At 38.9% G+C, this 16,088-nt stretch overlaps 4 protein-coding genes across 4 annotated transcripts; 2 read left to right on the top strand and 2 right to left on the bottom strand.

The window, feature by feature from the left end:
- Nucleotides 1-237: 237 nt before the first annotated feature.
- On the top strand, nt 238-1,359 carry EAF01_002428 (uncharacterized protein; the record flags this gene model as incomplete). The annotated part of the gene is made up of 1 exon (XM_038910680.1): nt 238-1,359. The coding sequence occupies one exon, from the start codon at nt 238-240 to the stop codon at nt 1,357-1,359; it is 1,122 nt and encodes a 373-aa protein (XP_038773602.1).
- A 244-nt stretch (nt 1,360-1,603) lies between these two features.
- EAF01_002427 (uncharacterized protein) lies at nt 1,604-3,380 on the bottom strand (the record flags this gene model as incomplete). Its single annotated transcript, XM_038910679.1, has 2 exons — nt 1,604-2,840; nt 2,915-3,380. 2 exons carry the CDS (start codon nt 3,378-3,380, stop codon nt 1,738-1,740), a joined length of 1,569 nt encoding a protein of 522 aa, XP_038773601.1. The 3' UTR covers nt 1,604-1,737.
- A 2,292-nt stretch (nt 3,381-5,672) lies between these two features.
- On the bottom strand, nt 5,673-6,832 carry EAF01_002426 (uncharacterized protein; the record flags this gene model as incomplete). Its single annotated transcript, XM_038910678.1, has 2 exons — nt 5,673-6,188; nt 6,317-6,832. The coding sequence occupies 2 exons, from the start codon at nt 6,830-6,832 to the stop codon at nt 5,673-5,675; spliced, it is 1,032 nt and encodes a 343-aa protein (XP_038773600.1).
- Nucleotides 6,833-9,646: 2,814 nt separating this feature from the next.
- EAF01_002425 (uncharacterized protein) lies at nt 9,647-10,966 on the top strand (the record flags this gene model as incomplete). Its single annotated transcript, XM_038910677.1, has 1 exon — nt 9,647-10,966. One exon carries the CDS (start codon nt 9,647-9,649, stop codon nt 10,964-10,966), a length of 1,320 nt encoding a protein of 439 aa, XP_038773599.1.
- Between the last annotated feature and the right edge of the window lie 5,122 nt (nt 10,967-16,088).

Here is a 16,088-nt window from a genome sequence, read left to right as displayed (position 1 = left end):
AAGCCGAACCAACTGCAAGTGATGAATTAAGTGCTGATTGATTCGTGAAGATAATCGCTCAGGCACGCAACCTTCTCAGATTGTGTGGCACGGCTCGGAACCAATTATCCAATTGAATCACGGTTACATAAATATTGAAGTTAACCATCCTCACATCCTCTTCCCAGAACATACACCTTTAATAATAGGTAGTACAATACTTGACATTTCACAATTCAAGGAATACTGAATACCATCATGCCTTCCGTAGGCCCCGAGTTATCTCCCCATCTTCAAAAACGAAAGCGCTCGATTGACGATCCTGAGCTACCTAATTCACCACCGCGCAAAATACAAGCAGCAGCTCCACCACGAGCTCTTGGTCCCTCTCTACCACCTTCAACAAATCCAGATGAAGTCAACGTAGAAAGCAGCGACGACGATGACTACGGCCCATCAGCTCAGCCTTCCAACCCCAAGAAATCTCATTCCCCACCACGAAGAGTCATAGGACCTTCTGCGCCACTCAAATCCTCCTCTCCGCGCATAACAGGACCTTCCTTACCATCCAAAAACCCAGATGAACTCGAAATCGCAAGCTCAGACGACGACTCCTCCTACGGTCCTTCGATTCCCACTCAACAAAAGCCCTCCCCACCACCAAAACGCGTTTTAGGGCCCGCTCCTCCACCCGCTTCCCTCTCGGAACGACCTTCCTACCCAGCAGATTCGGATTCCGACAGCGACTCAGACTATGGGCCTTCCCTCCCTCCCACTGCAGGTAGCGCTGCCGCCATCGCTCTCGCGTCTCAGCAGGCGCGCGAAGCCCAAGCCGCAGCCGCTAAATCAAATGAACCTGCAAAACCCCAACGTCCAGACTGGATGCTTGCCCCGCCCACTTCCTCCGACTGGACCACCAAGATTGATCCTACCAAGCTGAAAGCGCGCAAGTTTGCAGGAGGCAAGGGCTCCAAAGCCCCGGCGGAGAAGACGGGCGTATCTGCTATTTGGACTGAAACTCCGGAAGAAAAGCGTCAGCGGCTTGAGGATGCGGTTTTGGGCCGTCAAGAATCTGCTGCTTCTACTAGTAATGGATCTGCGCGTACGATGGCCGAGAGTAGGGCGGCGGAAGAGACGGATAGGAGGGTCAGGGAATATAATGCTAAGAATAGAGGGAAATCTCTATATGAAGCACATGCGGAAGGGAGCGTAGTAGGAGGAAAGGGAAAGAAGGAGGAAGAGGATGACCCAAGTAAGAGGGGTTTTGATAGAGAAAAGGATATGGCATTGGGGGGACGATTGGGACATGCAAAGAAGAAGGAATTGCTGAATAAAGCGGCGGATTTTGGCAGTCGATTTCAAAAGGGTAGCTATCTGTGATGCAGCGTGGTTGAGCCAGGAAGGCCATGAAACCGGAGCGATGATGTGAGATTCACGAGAATGCAGTGCATGATAGAGGCTGCTCACATAATTTCTACACACACAAAAAAAGATACCCAAGTTCGGCTGTTGGGACCAATAGAGGTCAGTCGCATTAACATTTAACACTCATTTTCCATTGCTTGCTTTGCTTTCCTTTCCTGCGCATGAATACATACTTTGATAAATCTCGCCGCACACCAACCATTGTTCTAAAGAGCTTTTAGAATAAACCCGTCGCCATGATATTTCCCATAAAGAAAGCACTCGCCACCATACCCCAAATCGGATCATGTCATGTCATATATTATACATCCAGCCCCAGACCCACCACGTCACCTATCTACCAAACCTCCTAATCTCCAACCACCTCAACCCACAATACGAGATTGCCGAAAACGCAAAAGCCAGCTCAAACCCAACATCCCCTCCATACTCCGCACCACAAACTTTTCCAATCGGCCCCGTGAACCACACCTGCGCCATACCCAATACCGCGCCCATGACCCCAAAAAGAAAAGCCACCATGGCAGCGATCCCCGGCGGTAACCGACTCGCATCCATGTAACTCTCGGGTCTATATCCTTCAAATCCCTTTTTAAAGAAAACATGTTCCGAGAGTGCGATTCCCTCATAGATCGCGAGCCAGTAGGCGATGACCAGCATGAAATTCTCCAGCACCGATTCGAAATTTCCGTACCCCGGAATGGCAATTGCGCAATAGATGAGTGTTCCGATGAAGGTCCACACGAAGCGCGGTACGCGTGCAGTGGCTGAGGAGAGCACTTGTAGGGAGAGAGACACGGAATAGATGTTGGGACAGTTGTTTGCGATGATGGAGAGAGCGAGGATGACAATGCAGAATTGTCCGAATCTGCCGAGTGGAGGAACGAGGACTGAGGAGAGGAGTCCTCCGATTCCTGAATTGGTGTAGTTGCTCATGAAGACGTTGTCGCCTCCGTTACCAGCCATAGCTGTAGCGACAGCTGCACCTAGCATTTCGGTGAAAAGAAGCGGAAATATCAAACCGGCGAATGTCCAGAGGAAGATGGATTTTCGACTGCGGTCGACAGGTTGATATACGGTGTAATCTGCAGCATAGCTTGTCCAGCCCGTGGCAAAGCCAAAGATACTGGCCGCGAAGGAGAGACAGGCTCCTGTTTCGGATTTTCCTATGCCCATGGGAATGTTGATGAAGTTACCACTATGGGCAAATTCTCCAAGCACAATGAGGAAGATGATGAGACAGGGGATCCAGGAGTAGCGTTCATAGGTATGTACGATTTTGTAGCCAAAAAGGGTTACGATGAAGGTAGCTACTGCAATGACAATTATGCCCGCCCAGCCTGGCATGCGAGGGTTGACAGCGTTGAAGAGTTGTGCGCCGACTATGACGTTCACGGCGGACCAGCCAATACATGCAAGACAGTTGAAGATTGCAACTAGAGAAATTAGTGTGATCTTCGGAGCGAAACTCGATAGTACAATACATTCAGCAACAAGGAGGCAAACTCACTAATCTTAACCCCATACCATCCAAAATAAAACCTACTCAAAACCATCTGTCTCAACCCAAACCTCGGTCCAAACATTGAGAAAAACGCAACTGGTACCACCCCCAACAAATTCACAAACAGAATAATCAGCACCGTATCCACAAACCCCAGATGAAAAACCGGATAGCTCAACGCACCAAGCGCAAAAGAGGACACGACCAAGTTGGCCGATAACCATAATGTACCAATCTGGCTCATACCAGCAGTACTGCGTTCATCGCTGGGAACACGTTCGATACCGCGGGATTCGACACCGAAGCGACTGGTATAGCGATGGGCTCTGGCGTACCAGGTACTCCCTTCTTGGAGAGATGGGCTGTGGATGGCGATTTCTTTGGAGTTGGTGGGGTGATCTTGTTCTGAGGAGGTGGTGGTGTGGGTTTGGGCGATTTCGGGGTCGTAAACCCTTTCTTTTGCGAAGGGCATGTTTGAGAGAGAGTTATTGTTTGTTATCTTGTTTGGTTGTGGGACGTGAAGACGAGTTTGGAGGAAATTCTGCTCCTTTTATTTCTGTTTGAAGACGTGGAAAGACCTCGACAGCCCCCAAATTGCAAAGAATCAATCTCATAACCTAGGCTATGCTAACAGAGGCTGGTATGAGATATTGGGTCCGTACGGGGCTTGATTTCCGTATAGGTGATTCAGTGTAAGTGAATTATCCTTCAACTTTAGTCAACTATCCTGTGATTTGTTCGATTCGAAATGTCCAAAAGCCAGTGGATGAACGAATCACAATATCTCTCTCCTTCAATCGATCATTGTTCAGGACGTTGAGACAAGATTGTATGATTCACAGAATGTTGAGTTTGGCAGCTCTTTATAACCCAATGGAGAGGAGAGTGTGGAGTATAAAGGTGCTACCGAGAGCGACCAACGGATACTAGATGCCGCTGGTTCTCTACCAGAAAGTTTCAGATAGGAATTCAGTGTGAGTGACTGCTAAATGATGTAGGATGACAGGTCTTTCGTAGCAAACAATTTGACCTCCTGCGGGAAATTAGGCGACGCCGAAATGATGTTGCGGAAAAGAAAATCCTCAAGCAACGGAAAACTAGAAACGTAGCGGAGATATTTCTAGAATCGTACACCTAGAAGAAAACAGTGATCCAACTACCAGGTCTTTAATACAAACAATTCGAAATAAACTTTATACAATGTACTCCAGGAACGCGATCTCAAGTCACTTACGCATACAACAGCAACTCATGACGATAAAAGTACTGATTACTGCAAAGTATATGCAGTACCACGGTGAGAACAATAGTAGAAACAACTTCATGGATTCTGCATTGTGGTGTGCATATCGGGTTATACGACAGCTTTGTCGGTGGCATTTTCTAGGGGAGAATATTGAAATGGATTTCTGGGCCGATGTGGTTAGGATATGGTTTGATGGTTTGTGCAACGTTCATTGATAAGTCAATAAGCTTTGTGGAAAGCCACCGAGGGGTTTAGCCTAGGTTTGGGTTTGTCTCGCCGTGATGATTGTGAAGGTGCAGTGGTGTGGAGGGAATGAGCTGATGTTCACAGGGAATGGGGAATAATGAGGAGCAATAAAGAAGTATCGAAAGCTTCATCAATACTTGTGACAAGATCAGATACTCACTTAAATGCTTATCTTTTTCCAAATAACCCCTATTCACATGTACCAACCAATCGCTCGCTGCAAATGATAGATTAATTGACACCTTCTAGTGTGCGAGCGGAAAGCATAACCGATCGGAACTGTCCGGATGGACCAAGTGAGTTAGAAGCTCGGCGTTTGCTTTTCTTGTGCAACGGTCCGATGTGAACTTTCTTCTTTCTTCTGACAGCTAGGGAAGTGGCGTCAAGGTACAACTGATTGGTCGGAATCTGTATGTTTCAGTTAATTTTATGCCCTTTTTCTTCCCTCGCCTTACTTAGACATCCAGACATTCTCTCCTTTTGACGCACGAAGCATCAAATGGATTTCATAGCATCGCTATTAGAGATACAATTCTCCGATCTTCATCTCTATAACTATCCCGTCTCTCACAACTTCAGTACCTATGCAACTATCCGAGCAGTTTTCGTACCCTTGGAATCTGCACCTTTCCGTGACAGCACATCCACCAGACCATTGCACGAGTATCTCACGTGCCTTCCAAGCCTTTCATTTTGGTGGAGGGGTACTGCGCCTTTCCAATCTTGGGCATGCGGGTTTGTAGCATGGGAATGCATGTCTCATCTGATGTATTCATTGTCTATTATGCTCAGATCTTGTGGAATTGGGCTGATAGGCGATTTTGGGGGTTGGGATGAAATTCAAGGGGATTTTGGGAAACGCTTAAATGAATTAGATGTATGCAAAAATCCCAGTGCCATATGACCTACGGAAAGGTAGCTCGGATGAAAAGCAATGCAACGTTTCAATCAACGTTTATTTCGGATGCGTTTCATGATTTGCGTATGAGAAGAGTACCAAAGGGGATAAAGCACGTGTTTCTGTAGTGCGGACATGTCAATGTCAAATGCAGTTCATTTTGACCGTCAATTGTTCCTTGAATTGCATGCATTGTAGCGGTCAAGAATGTTATTTCAAGGTTTCCCTGTCCAAGGCTTTGATGGCTTGCATGGATCGCAAATTGATGTAGCGAATTCTGCAGCTAGAGAACTGCCCTTGTATTAGCTGAGATCGAGATGACAGCAATACCAAGACATTGAGGCTGAAAATCAATACTTCAGATACTTTGCTGCTCATTGCTTGGGTTGAAAGTGTAGTCTCGCCTCCTCGGCGAGATGACGAGGTGCCATAACTCCGTATTTAGACTCATCGCTCTCCAACCAATAGTCGTGTATGACCCCTCTCTCCACGTCAGTCCTTCTCACTGCAACATTTCCCGAAATAATCCTCCAGAACAAAGCTTGTACCTCGAGAATCATCTCCTCCGCATCTACTGCATACGTCAAGTGGCCACAAGCAAGTCGTACTCTTGGTGCCGCTGTCTCGCTCGATTCATGTAGTCTACTGAGTTCAGAATTTCGATTCTTTGCGAAAGATGAGAGTAGGTTAAGTGATGACATGTATTGAATCCAATTACCTCCCTCTTCTGGAAAAATTATCGCGGCTTGAGTAGAAGGTAGGCTAGGATTCTGATCTGTCTCATCTGGAAGCTCGGATATGACAGGATATCTGTGTCTTGTGTAGAGAGTATCCCCAACAAACAAATATTGTTCTTCAATATCATACCAGGCAAGTGAGTCGGGTGTATGCTAACACCGAGAATTAGTGATTGCACATTAAGGAAAACTTTCGGAAGAGAAGAAGGAAGCGGTAAATGAAACATTCAAGTAGAACTGAACATGGCAGAGAATGATATGAGATGGTCGATCGAGCTTACGCCTGGGATTTGTATGAACTGGATGCGAAAGTGGGTGTTGTGCATCGAAAAGTACTCCAGCTGACGAGCCCAGTGTGACACTTTGTAATTTGGTGTCGATACGTTCATGTACTTACAAAGAGAATTCGTCGGCAAATCTTCGAGAATGAAAGATTTACCATTCTCCGAGGCTACAATGGTAGGGTTTGACGATAGAAATTCTGGAAGGCCAAGAATATGATCATAATGACAATGAGTGCAGATGATGATGTATGGTTTCTCGCCATTCAGATTCAGACTCTGATTGTTAAAGGATGGAATAGGGTATTCTTCGACAAATTGGCGTAGTGATGTAAGTTTGATTGTCCTGTCTCGAGGCGAATTGCATCCCGTATCCGTTATGATCACGTAGTTGAACCCCAATTTAATGTAGATATATGGTTGCTCTCCATACGAATCGTCCTCTGATATGACAAAGGTAGAGTGATTCAACCTTCTGCTCACAAAGCTTGTTGGACATAGACTCAAGTCAGCCATCGCGGTATGGTCTCCAGCGACGAGAATAACAGGATGTTGTTTTCTATGACTCCTGATGAGGTCCTGATGAGGTCCTGATGAGGAGAAACTGATGTGTTGGGGGTAGAGATGGCTATCACAACAAATCATAGGTTGCCGTTATTCTTGTTATAGACCAGTTCTTCGGAGCCGTTTCGAAAGAGAGCCAATGAGATGTGAAGTATCTGATGGTTATGTACTCGCTGACGTGAAGATGGCCCATCGTGTGAGTTGTGAGTTGTATCTATGACATCATCCATTCAATCCATTTGCTACTTGATAAGGCTACCTGTATCTATCTATCTATCTATCTATCTACCTACCTACCCAGTCTCACTACTATCTATCGGCGGGGGCAAAAGGATATGATGTAGTCGGGTAGACTTGTGAAATCCACAGATTTGATAATGGATTGGAGGCAATGGTGAAAAGATATGTCGTGAAAAGCATATACCTGCCTAGCTAGGTGTAGTAACCAGTTTCATGTAGCTGCCGAAGTTGTTTCGAATCCTCACTAGCTGGGTAATAATATTATTAAGAATAAAGTTATGAGAAGAGGTGAATTAACTATAGATAATTGATCTAAAAGTCACTCGTCGTCGTCTGTTTGTTGTAGTGGAGTCAGTCAGTCGTATGTTTCTTTCGTAAGCAGTAATTTTAATCCTTTTGGTGGGTATGTGCTGATCTAATTAGCTGTCTGTGCGTAATAAAGACTGATTGAAGGATGCTCGAGATGGTAGCCTCGAGGTAGCATTGGTAAGGTGGGAGGGTAGGAGGGTAGGCGGGTGGATAATCCGATCTTGGTGCGAATAATAAATGTACTAGGGAGTCAACGGAGTCTAACCAATAGTTGCAACTATACAGATATCGATCGATATATATACAAAGTCACCTGATATGTTTCTTCACTCAATACAACATGGTAGATGTCAATGAAGGTCCGAGTATCTACCGGCCTGGATAGGTACTACTGGTATTCAGAACATTCAAATCCAACAGCAAAAGGCCTATCTTCTCCAACACATGACTCCAAAATGTCGGTTCTTGGAAGGAACAACTACTCAAGCATTGGCAGCCATCTCTACACAAAATCTAGATCGAATCTACCACGGGAACGTGTCACATTTTGTTTCTCTCTCCAATTTGAAACAAGGGCCGCGATACTCGATCATTCCTCGTTACAGATTGCCTCTACATCCCACTACACAATCACCCTACACAAAAAGATGTTTGAAACACAGTCTAAAGTACACGCCCATAGAAAAATCTCGGTCGAACTGGTTCAAACTTCAGATGTTTGTTTAGTAAACATTTGTAATTCCATCTCAACCTATCTCGCCTACACACACCTCATCACATCTCTCTCAAACCTCGTCCGAGATGACCTGCAAAGTTCAAACCGCATGAATTCCGAAAGCATCAGAGGATTCATCATGACCTTAGCATCAGAGTTCTATCAACTAGGTACCTTGGACTGGAGTCTAGAATGATGATCATATGGTCTAACAAGAGGTCGGCGTTTATCTCATATGGTAACGAAATACGAAAACAACATGTACCATTCGAATGATGGATCGATGAACTCTCTCTACACTTCCGGGCTAGGTACTCCCGATCATATCTCTTTTCAAGCCACTGGAATCGACTCAAATGGCTCAACCTCCGACATGCAGACCAAAAATGTGCCACTGATGACTTGAGATATATCGGTTGATTGGTAATTAAAGCAGACGTTAAAATTCCCATCTCGACCTTATGGGACTATTTTAATTGGGTATGGTTAATTTACGACCAGGTCCAAAAAAAAAAACAAAAAAAAACACTTTGACCATCATCAACCAAGCATTTTCGCGACATTTCGTTTCTTGCAATGCTCTCTCCCGAGTTACCCCTTGCACAACCCCGCAAAAACACGTCCTGGCTCTTAAATTATTCAAACTAATTATCAGAAAATGTTTCCAATATCAGAAGATTCACACTTGGGACCGACGATAGGACCTGAGCCATTCTCTTCTTACAAAGTCTACCGAGGTACTCCACCTGGGAGACACTTGGGAGATACTTGGAAAGTACTTGGAGGCGTATCTACTACTAGTTAGGTACTGTCAAAATTGTTAAGCTTTCGTGCCAACCAATTATTTGCTTTGGATCCGTCTCTCTCTTTCATTCATTACCCGTTTCTTTGTTTACAGGAGACAGTTTCAATACAGTGTTCCCCAGTTATTGCTCATTCTTTTCCATTATACCAGCCCGTCTGTTGTGATACGTTTCCTTGAATCTTTCTTTGTCTCTGGAAGTACAAAGAGAAAGCATATGCCAAGGACCTTCACTTTTCAACTCACCTTCTTGACGTCTATCTCGCTTTGCATTGTTCAATTGTTTGTTTCCTTTCCTCGAGTGTATTCACTCGAGTTCGCTTGAGGAATCACCCCATTGTTCTCTGTCACAATAAAGAACTTTCGATTCGTACAATAGGCTTTGTTTAGTTCACAATCATTGTTATTACTCGAGTTTATCTATTGTTCAGTCATACTAAACAATGCTCACGCTGGCCGGGAATCATCTATAAAGTTCTACACAATAACCTTTCAATGTCCTCTTCTTCATAAAATCGAACCATTACTTCTTTCAACCTCACAACTCTCCGAATCGAATAAATACTCACACAGAACTCGATCAGAAGAAGCAAAACTCGAACCCCTAAGTCTAAATCAAATACACATCCTTGCAGGCAAGAAAAAGATCCTCCGATTCAATCAGTCAAACACACACAGCTCGAAACTCGAAAACTTCAATATGAAGTCTACATTTTCTATCAGCATTGCGGCTCTCGTATTACTTTTCCAAATAACCGCAGCGCATACATGGGCCGATGAACTTAGAGTCATTGCACGAAATGGGACCTTCACAGCTCCAAAAGGCTACCCACGTGCTTACACTCCCCGGATTGGAGCATACCAGCCCGACGACAACCTCTGGAAACTCTTAAACACTGTTCCCGATTCTACCACGATCTGTAACCCAAAACAAGTACCAGGAGCCAAACCTCTAGACTCATCTCAACAAATTTTGAGCGCTGCTCCAGGAGACTTCGTTGCTGTTAGGTACCAAGAGAATGGACATGTTACTGAGCCTACACAAGCAGACACTCCAGCACAAGGCAAGGGCTTTGGCAGTGGTATTGTGTACGTTTATGGTACAGCGGACAGCAAAGCAACCGACAAATTCAACTCCATTCACAAAGTATGGAACAAAGATGGAACTGGTGGAGACAAGCGAGGAAAGCTTCTTGCCACTCAGTACTTTGATGATATGGCATGCTTTCTTGCAGGTAATACTAATGGCAACCTTTTCGTTGATGAACCAACCAACAAAGTTACTATTGCTATGGCAAGAGCAGAAGCTTATAAATTCGCACCGACAAGTGAAATGGGCGTAAACCTCTGGTGCCAGACCGATTTTCAAATCCCAGCAGAAGCACAAGCAAACAAGGACTACAGCATCTACTGGGTTTGGGATTGGCCTACCATGGATAAGAAGACTGGCAAGACAACTGTTAGCGAAATTTATACTTCTTGTGCCGACATCGCTATTACTGGTACTGTTAACAAGGAAGAAGTCTCTTATATTGCACCTCAAGATCTCAACAACGCTGCGCAATGGAGTCAGATGGTCAATCCCTTTGTCTTCGATCCCACCGCCGCTCAAAAACCATGGTCTATGCGCGCAACTACCGATCTCTTTGCTAAGCCAACCGCCTTCGCTGCGGCTGGAACAACAGCTCACGTTCAACCAACCACTGCAGCCTCCATCTCTGAGCAACAGTCATCCACCACTCAGCAACAAGCAACCGCTACCTCAGTCTCTACACATCAAGGCTTCACCACCGTTACCGTCTACGTCACTCAGACCTCCGGCGTCACAACCCCAACAGGTGTCGCCACCGGTGCGCAAGCAGGCGTTGGAGCTCCCTCTATTTCTCCTTCTGTATTCGCATCAGTAAGCACCTCGGTCCCTTCAGGTGTTGCTTCCGCAAGCGGCTCCTACGCTCCTTACCCTGCCATTCAACCTTTCATGAAGCGTTCCCTCCAGATCCGAGGTCGTAACGTGAATTGAGTTCAAACAGGGTCGGAAAGAGTCAACGGACGGATTGGAGGAATAGATCAATGGATAAATAGATAGATAGATTAGATTAGATACCCCCCTTTTTCCCTTGAGGCAACTCAATTACTTGCACAGCATAGCACAGCCAAAATTGACAGATAGAAAGGATACCCTGGAGTTCAGTTCGTTTTTGTTTTTACATTCCTACGGAGTTTGCAGGCGTTTTTTCTCTTCTCTTCTTTTCTTTTCTTTTCTTTTCTTTTCTTCTTTTGTTTTCTTTTGTTTTCTTTTAGAAATCTTTGTGATTCTTTTAGGCTGGCTGGCTGACTGGTTTATACAATACAACACAGATTGTTTTTTCCTTTGTTAACTTTACGTTTTACTTTACTTTACTTTACTTTTACTCTTTGCTTTTTTATGATGATGATGATTATGATGACGACCTTCTGCTTGCGGTGATGGATTTGGATTTGGGTTTGGAGCATATGGATATGAATATGGACAAGGCATTTGGTTTGGTTTTGGTGCATGGAACGGATATGAAAAGTATATGGCTGGATATGGATGATACCCCATTGGGCTTGCATGGCTTTTTACTACACTCGTTGTATTTTTTTCTCTCTTCCCATATGGAGAAGGGTGTTGAGGTGTTTGGGAGATTAGGAGGTTAGATTTCAAATCGTTCGTAACTGGTTATGAATGGTTGTGAATGAATAGATGATATGGAAATACTCTCATGCTCTATGAATTTCAGACTTTGAATTTTGAATGATGGTGTTTATACATGGGACTTATGTGATGAGGAAGTGAGTGGTGGTTAATCAATAATACACAGCTAGAATACATTCTCCTTTTCCAGTCATGATTTCATCACACTTGGGAGTACCTAGATTTTACACATATTCTAATGCAGAGTATAGTATAGAGAATATCGCACATGATACTATTACTATTTTGCAATATTATTACTTATATACATCTATACATACTCAAAGATCTCGCTCTTGTAAATACATCTCGAGAGTTATAAATATGAGGTATATTATTGAAATTTGAAGTAAATTATTATATGAGTGATAATAGAAAATAGATATGTTGTATTAGATTAGATTGATTACTCGATTCCAAATTTGAGATGAGATGTATCGCTCTCTCTATCTATTTGTATCATGTGTATTCATCTTTACTATTTAATTTATAATATATAATATATAATACACTACATACGGAAGGTATTCGCAGCATATATACTACTAACTCGTAATAGATTGAAAACGAAGCATTATACTAATCGTCTTCGAAAGTACAGGTGTTACAGACTATATATATAATCAGTATAGGCAATAGTATACTATAGTAAAACGGTGGCGTGTATAAAGCTTTTAATATAATAGATAGTATATATTAAAGAAATATAAACTCACTATTATACATATTACTTAAATGAATATATATGAAGATATATGATAAAAATAGAATATAAAAACCTAAAAATAAAAAGATAATATCAAAAACCAAAAATCAAAACTAATCTTAATAAAACTTAAATAAGAAAAACTATTTAGAAAAGTAAGTTTTGTCTTTTTATTTATTTGAATCCTCGAATTCTATATCATTTTTTATTTATAAATTCAAATCTAATTATAATTTTAAGTATTTTATTCTTTTAATAATTATAATTTAAAGCTTATTATATTTTATAATAATAATAATAATCTTTATAAAAAAAACATTTAATAGAAATAAATTTATTGAAAATATTAAATAAATCAAATTCTGTTTTGCTTAAATTAGAATATACTTATTATTATATTAAATTAAACTATTATTTATGAAAATTTAAATACATTTATTAGATATATAAACGAAAGATATTTGAAAGAATTAAAGATAAATTAGAATAATAAAATGAATAAATATTTATATAAAATTAAAGAATTTTATATTATTAAACAATAAAAGATTCTATAAAATCATTATTTTATTAATTATTTTTAAAACTCTTAAAACATTTAAATTCATAAAAATAATAAAAGATGTCTATACAAGTACGACGGTTTAAGCTGCTACATTTAACGGGTTTTATCGCTGTTTTACGCAGCCTCAACCGCTCATTAAGCCTGCCCACATAGTACGTGATTACACTAAATTTCCCCCTATGCCAGAAACCTGCATCCCAAAAAGCACCCCTCCAACATGTTGTTAACCCAAAGTCCTATTTTGGTATCTCTTCTCTTCTCCACTATGAGAACTCTTGCCTGTCCTTTCTACCTTGATGACTATCTATGCTATAAATATTCGCAAAGCCCGCTCATTTACTATGACTATTTATAACTATAGAATCTACTCTCATTATATTCTATTTCTTTTCAATTTTGTTCTCGAAATTCTACTTCGTTTTCTTTCCTTATATCTCCCTCTTTTCATTTCTAGTAGCTTATAAGCATCCCTTACTACTATTCATTTCTAATAATTTATAAGCCTCCTGTTACAGGAGCTGCCTCTAGGTTCATGTGGAAGTGTCTAAAAATCTTTCGAAATAATTTAAACTAAACTTCAAGTAGGAATTCAATAAGGTTATAATTAATTATAATTCTCATAACTATAATAATGAAACTAATAATTGTTTTTGAGCATAAAGCTCTATATTATAATGAAACCCATTCCCTATATAAACCTTCGTACTGAAGTCGACCAACAAATCGATTAGCTTTTGATTACATAACACTTGTCCTATAATTCCTATTATTCTAACTTATCTTTTTTATTTTAAAATTAATTCCCTAGGACATTACTAATCCTAATGAAGCCTTTCTTGCTTATTGTATTTTATCTATCCTAGGATCTACTATCCTGGGAACTATATTCTAAGTTTCTAAGGTATCCTATAACTAATATTATATATATGCCTGAGACATCTCTTGAGTGCCTAATATCCCCCGGTATATTGTAGCTGAATTACTAAGGCCTATAATACTATTATAGCCTACAAGTCAGTAATTCTACAGCCTGTTACTAATCCGTTGTAACACCTCCTTTAAATACAAATTTGTTATTCTTTTTTAAATCTCAATCTCAATTAATTATAACATTTATCATTCAAATTTCAATAGAAAACATTCTCAAAACGTTCCAGAATGTTCTAAGACAATATAATAATAATAATAAAATACTTAAGAAAAAAAAAAGATATTCAATAAAAATGATTATTGATTTTTATAAATTAATCTAAATAATATATAGTTTTTATAGCTATTTAATATCGAGAATATAAAAGCTAATGTTTATTATATCAAACAGAAATTTATTAAATATATAAAACCTTTCATTTTTATAATTCAATTAAATTAAAGAATATATAAATATTACAATTATATTGATATTAATCATTAATAAATAGTTATCCTTATATAAAATTATAACAAAGGAATAATGATACTATTTCTCTACTAGATCTATAAGATCTATTTAATAAAGAAGTAAAAGAAAGGAAAGAGAAAGTCTATCAATTAATACTGATAGGATTTTAAAATGCTTTATTATTGAATTGATAATAGTTTTATGAATATAAATGATTCAAATGAAGTTGTTATAGCGACCATGTATAGAAAGTAGTCGAAACGTATAAAATAAATTCATTTATACATATTCCTCTCAATATTAACAACTTATTTTATTAATTATATTACTAATATATATTCCATTAAGATTAATTAATAATAATAATATTTTCGAAAAGTATTTTAGTTTATATAATAAAAGGAAAATATTAGGAATAACCTTAATAGATGTTATTCTTGTAAAGATTGTAAATATTCTAAGAATTACTTATATAATGATATACTATATTATTAAAAAAGATAAATTATATGATAATAAAAAGGATTTATTTAAAAAGTATAGGTATAGGTTTTATTTAGATAAAAATGAATATAAAATAGTATGATATATATATTTATAATCTAAATCGATTTATTAAAAGATGATTAACATTTATAAGCTGAAAATCAAAGGGATACTATTAAAAGGATTCTCAAGGTATATAGAATAATCAATTGGAGAGTTAAAAAGAAATCTGAACTTATGAAGGTATATATAATTAAAAGGTTAGCTTAATGTTTAAATTATAGGAGGTAAATAGTGAAGGAATGAAGACTAGTTTTTCAGTTGAATAAATGTTTTGTAAAGTAGGGAAAAGGAAAAAATCAAAAATAAGTATTTCGTTTTTTAAGTTTGTCGGAACACATAACTAATAATATAACATTATATATTACACTTTACTCTATATATATATGAAATATATAAATAAGAGTAGTATATATATATATAGATATAGTAATTCCCTTTTTATATAAAGAAAGTAAATAGAAATAAACAATTCTTTTATTTATATATATTATATATATATATCTTATTAAATCTGTTCAATATTAATTAGTAATTAATTAGATTCAATTATAGAATAATAAAGTCAAATTTAATAAAAAAAGATATCTTTTAAAAAAACGAATAAAATTATACTAAATTAAGTTTATATATAATTTGTATGAAAGAATTAAAATACTATATTCTTTATATTATTTTTTCGGATTATATATTAAGAAAAGATTCCTAATTATAATTATAATTTCTTTAGGATAATTTGATTTATATTGATTCTATTTATATTTATTATGTTCTTATATATGTTATATGAAATATATTTGATATAATATAATATTGAATATTACTATTCAATATGGTTTTTCTAATCTCTAAAACACTTTTATATAAAGTAGACCTGTTACGACAGACATCATATGACACATTCGCGTGTCATATGAGGGAGCCTTGGGGAGCTACGGGCTCCAGGAGCATACGGATCCCAGGGGTTTCAAATGACGAAGGTCTATATAACAAATGAGTTTTATTAGGATATAGAGCTTTATGCTCAAGAACAATCATTAGTTTTATTATTATAATTATAAGAATTGTAACAATTACAACCTTATTGAATTCCTACTTGAAATCTAATCTAAATCATTTTGAGAGATCTTTAAACACTTTCACATAACCTTAGAAGCAGTTCTTATAACAAGACCCTATATTTTAGGGAAAACAATTAAATCCTAATAATCTTAATTTTATAGAATCT

Source organism: Botrytis porri (genome assembly GCF_014898465.1).
Source record: "Botrytis porri strain MUCL 3234 chromosome Unknown BPOR_003, whole genome shotgun sequence".
NCBI lineage: Eukaryota > Fungi > Ascomycota > Leotiomycetes > Helotiales > Sclerotiniaceae > Botrytis > Botrytis porri.
This window is presented reverse-complemented; position numbering and strand designations above follow the sequence as displayed.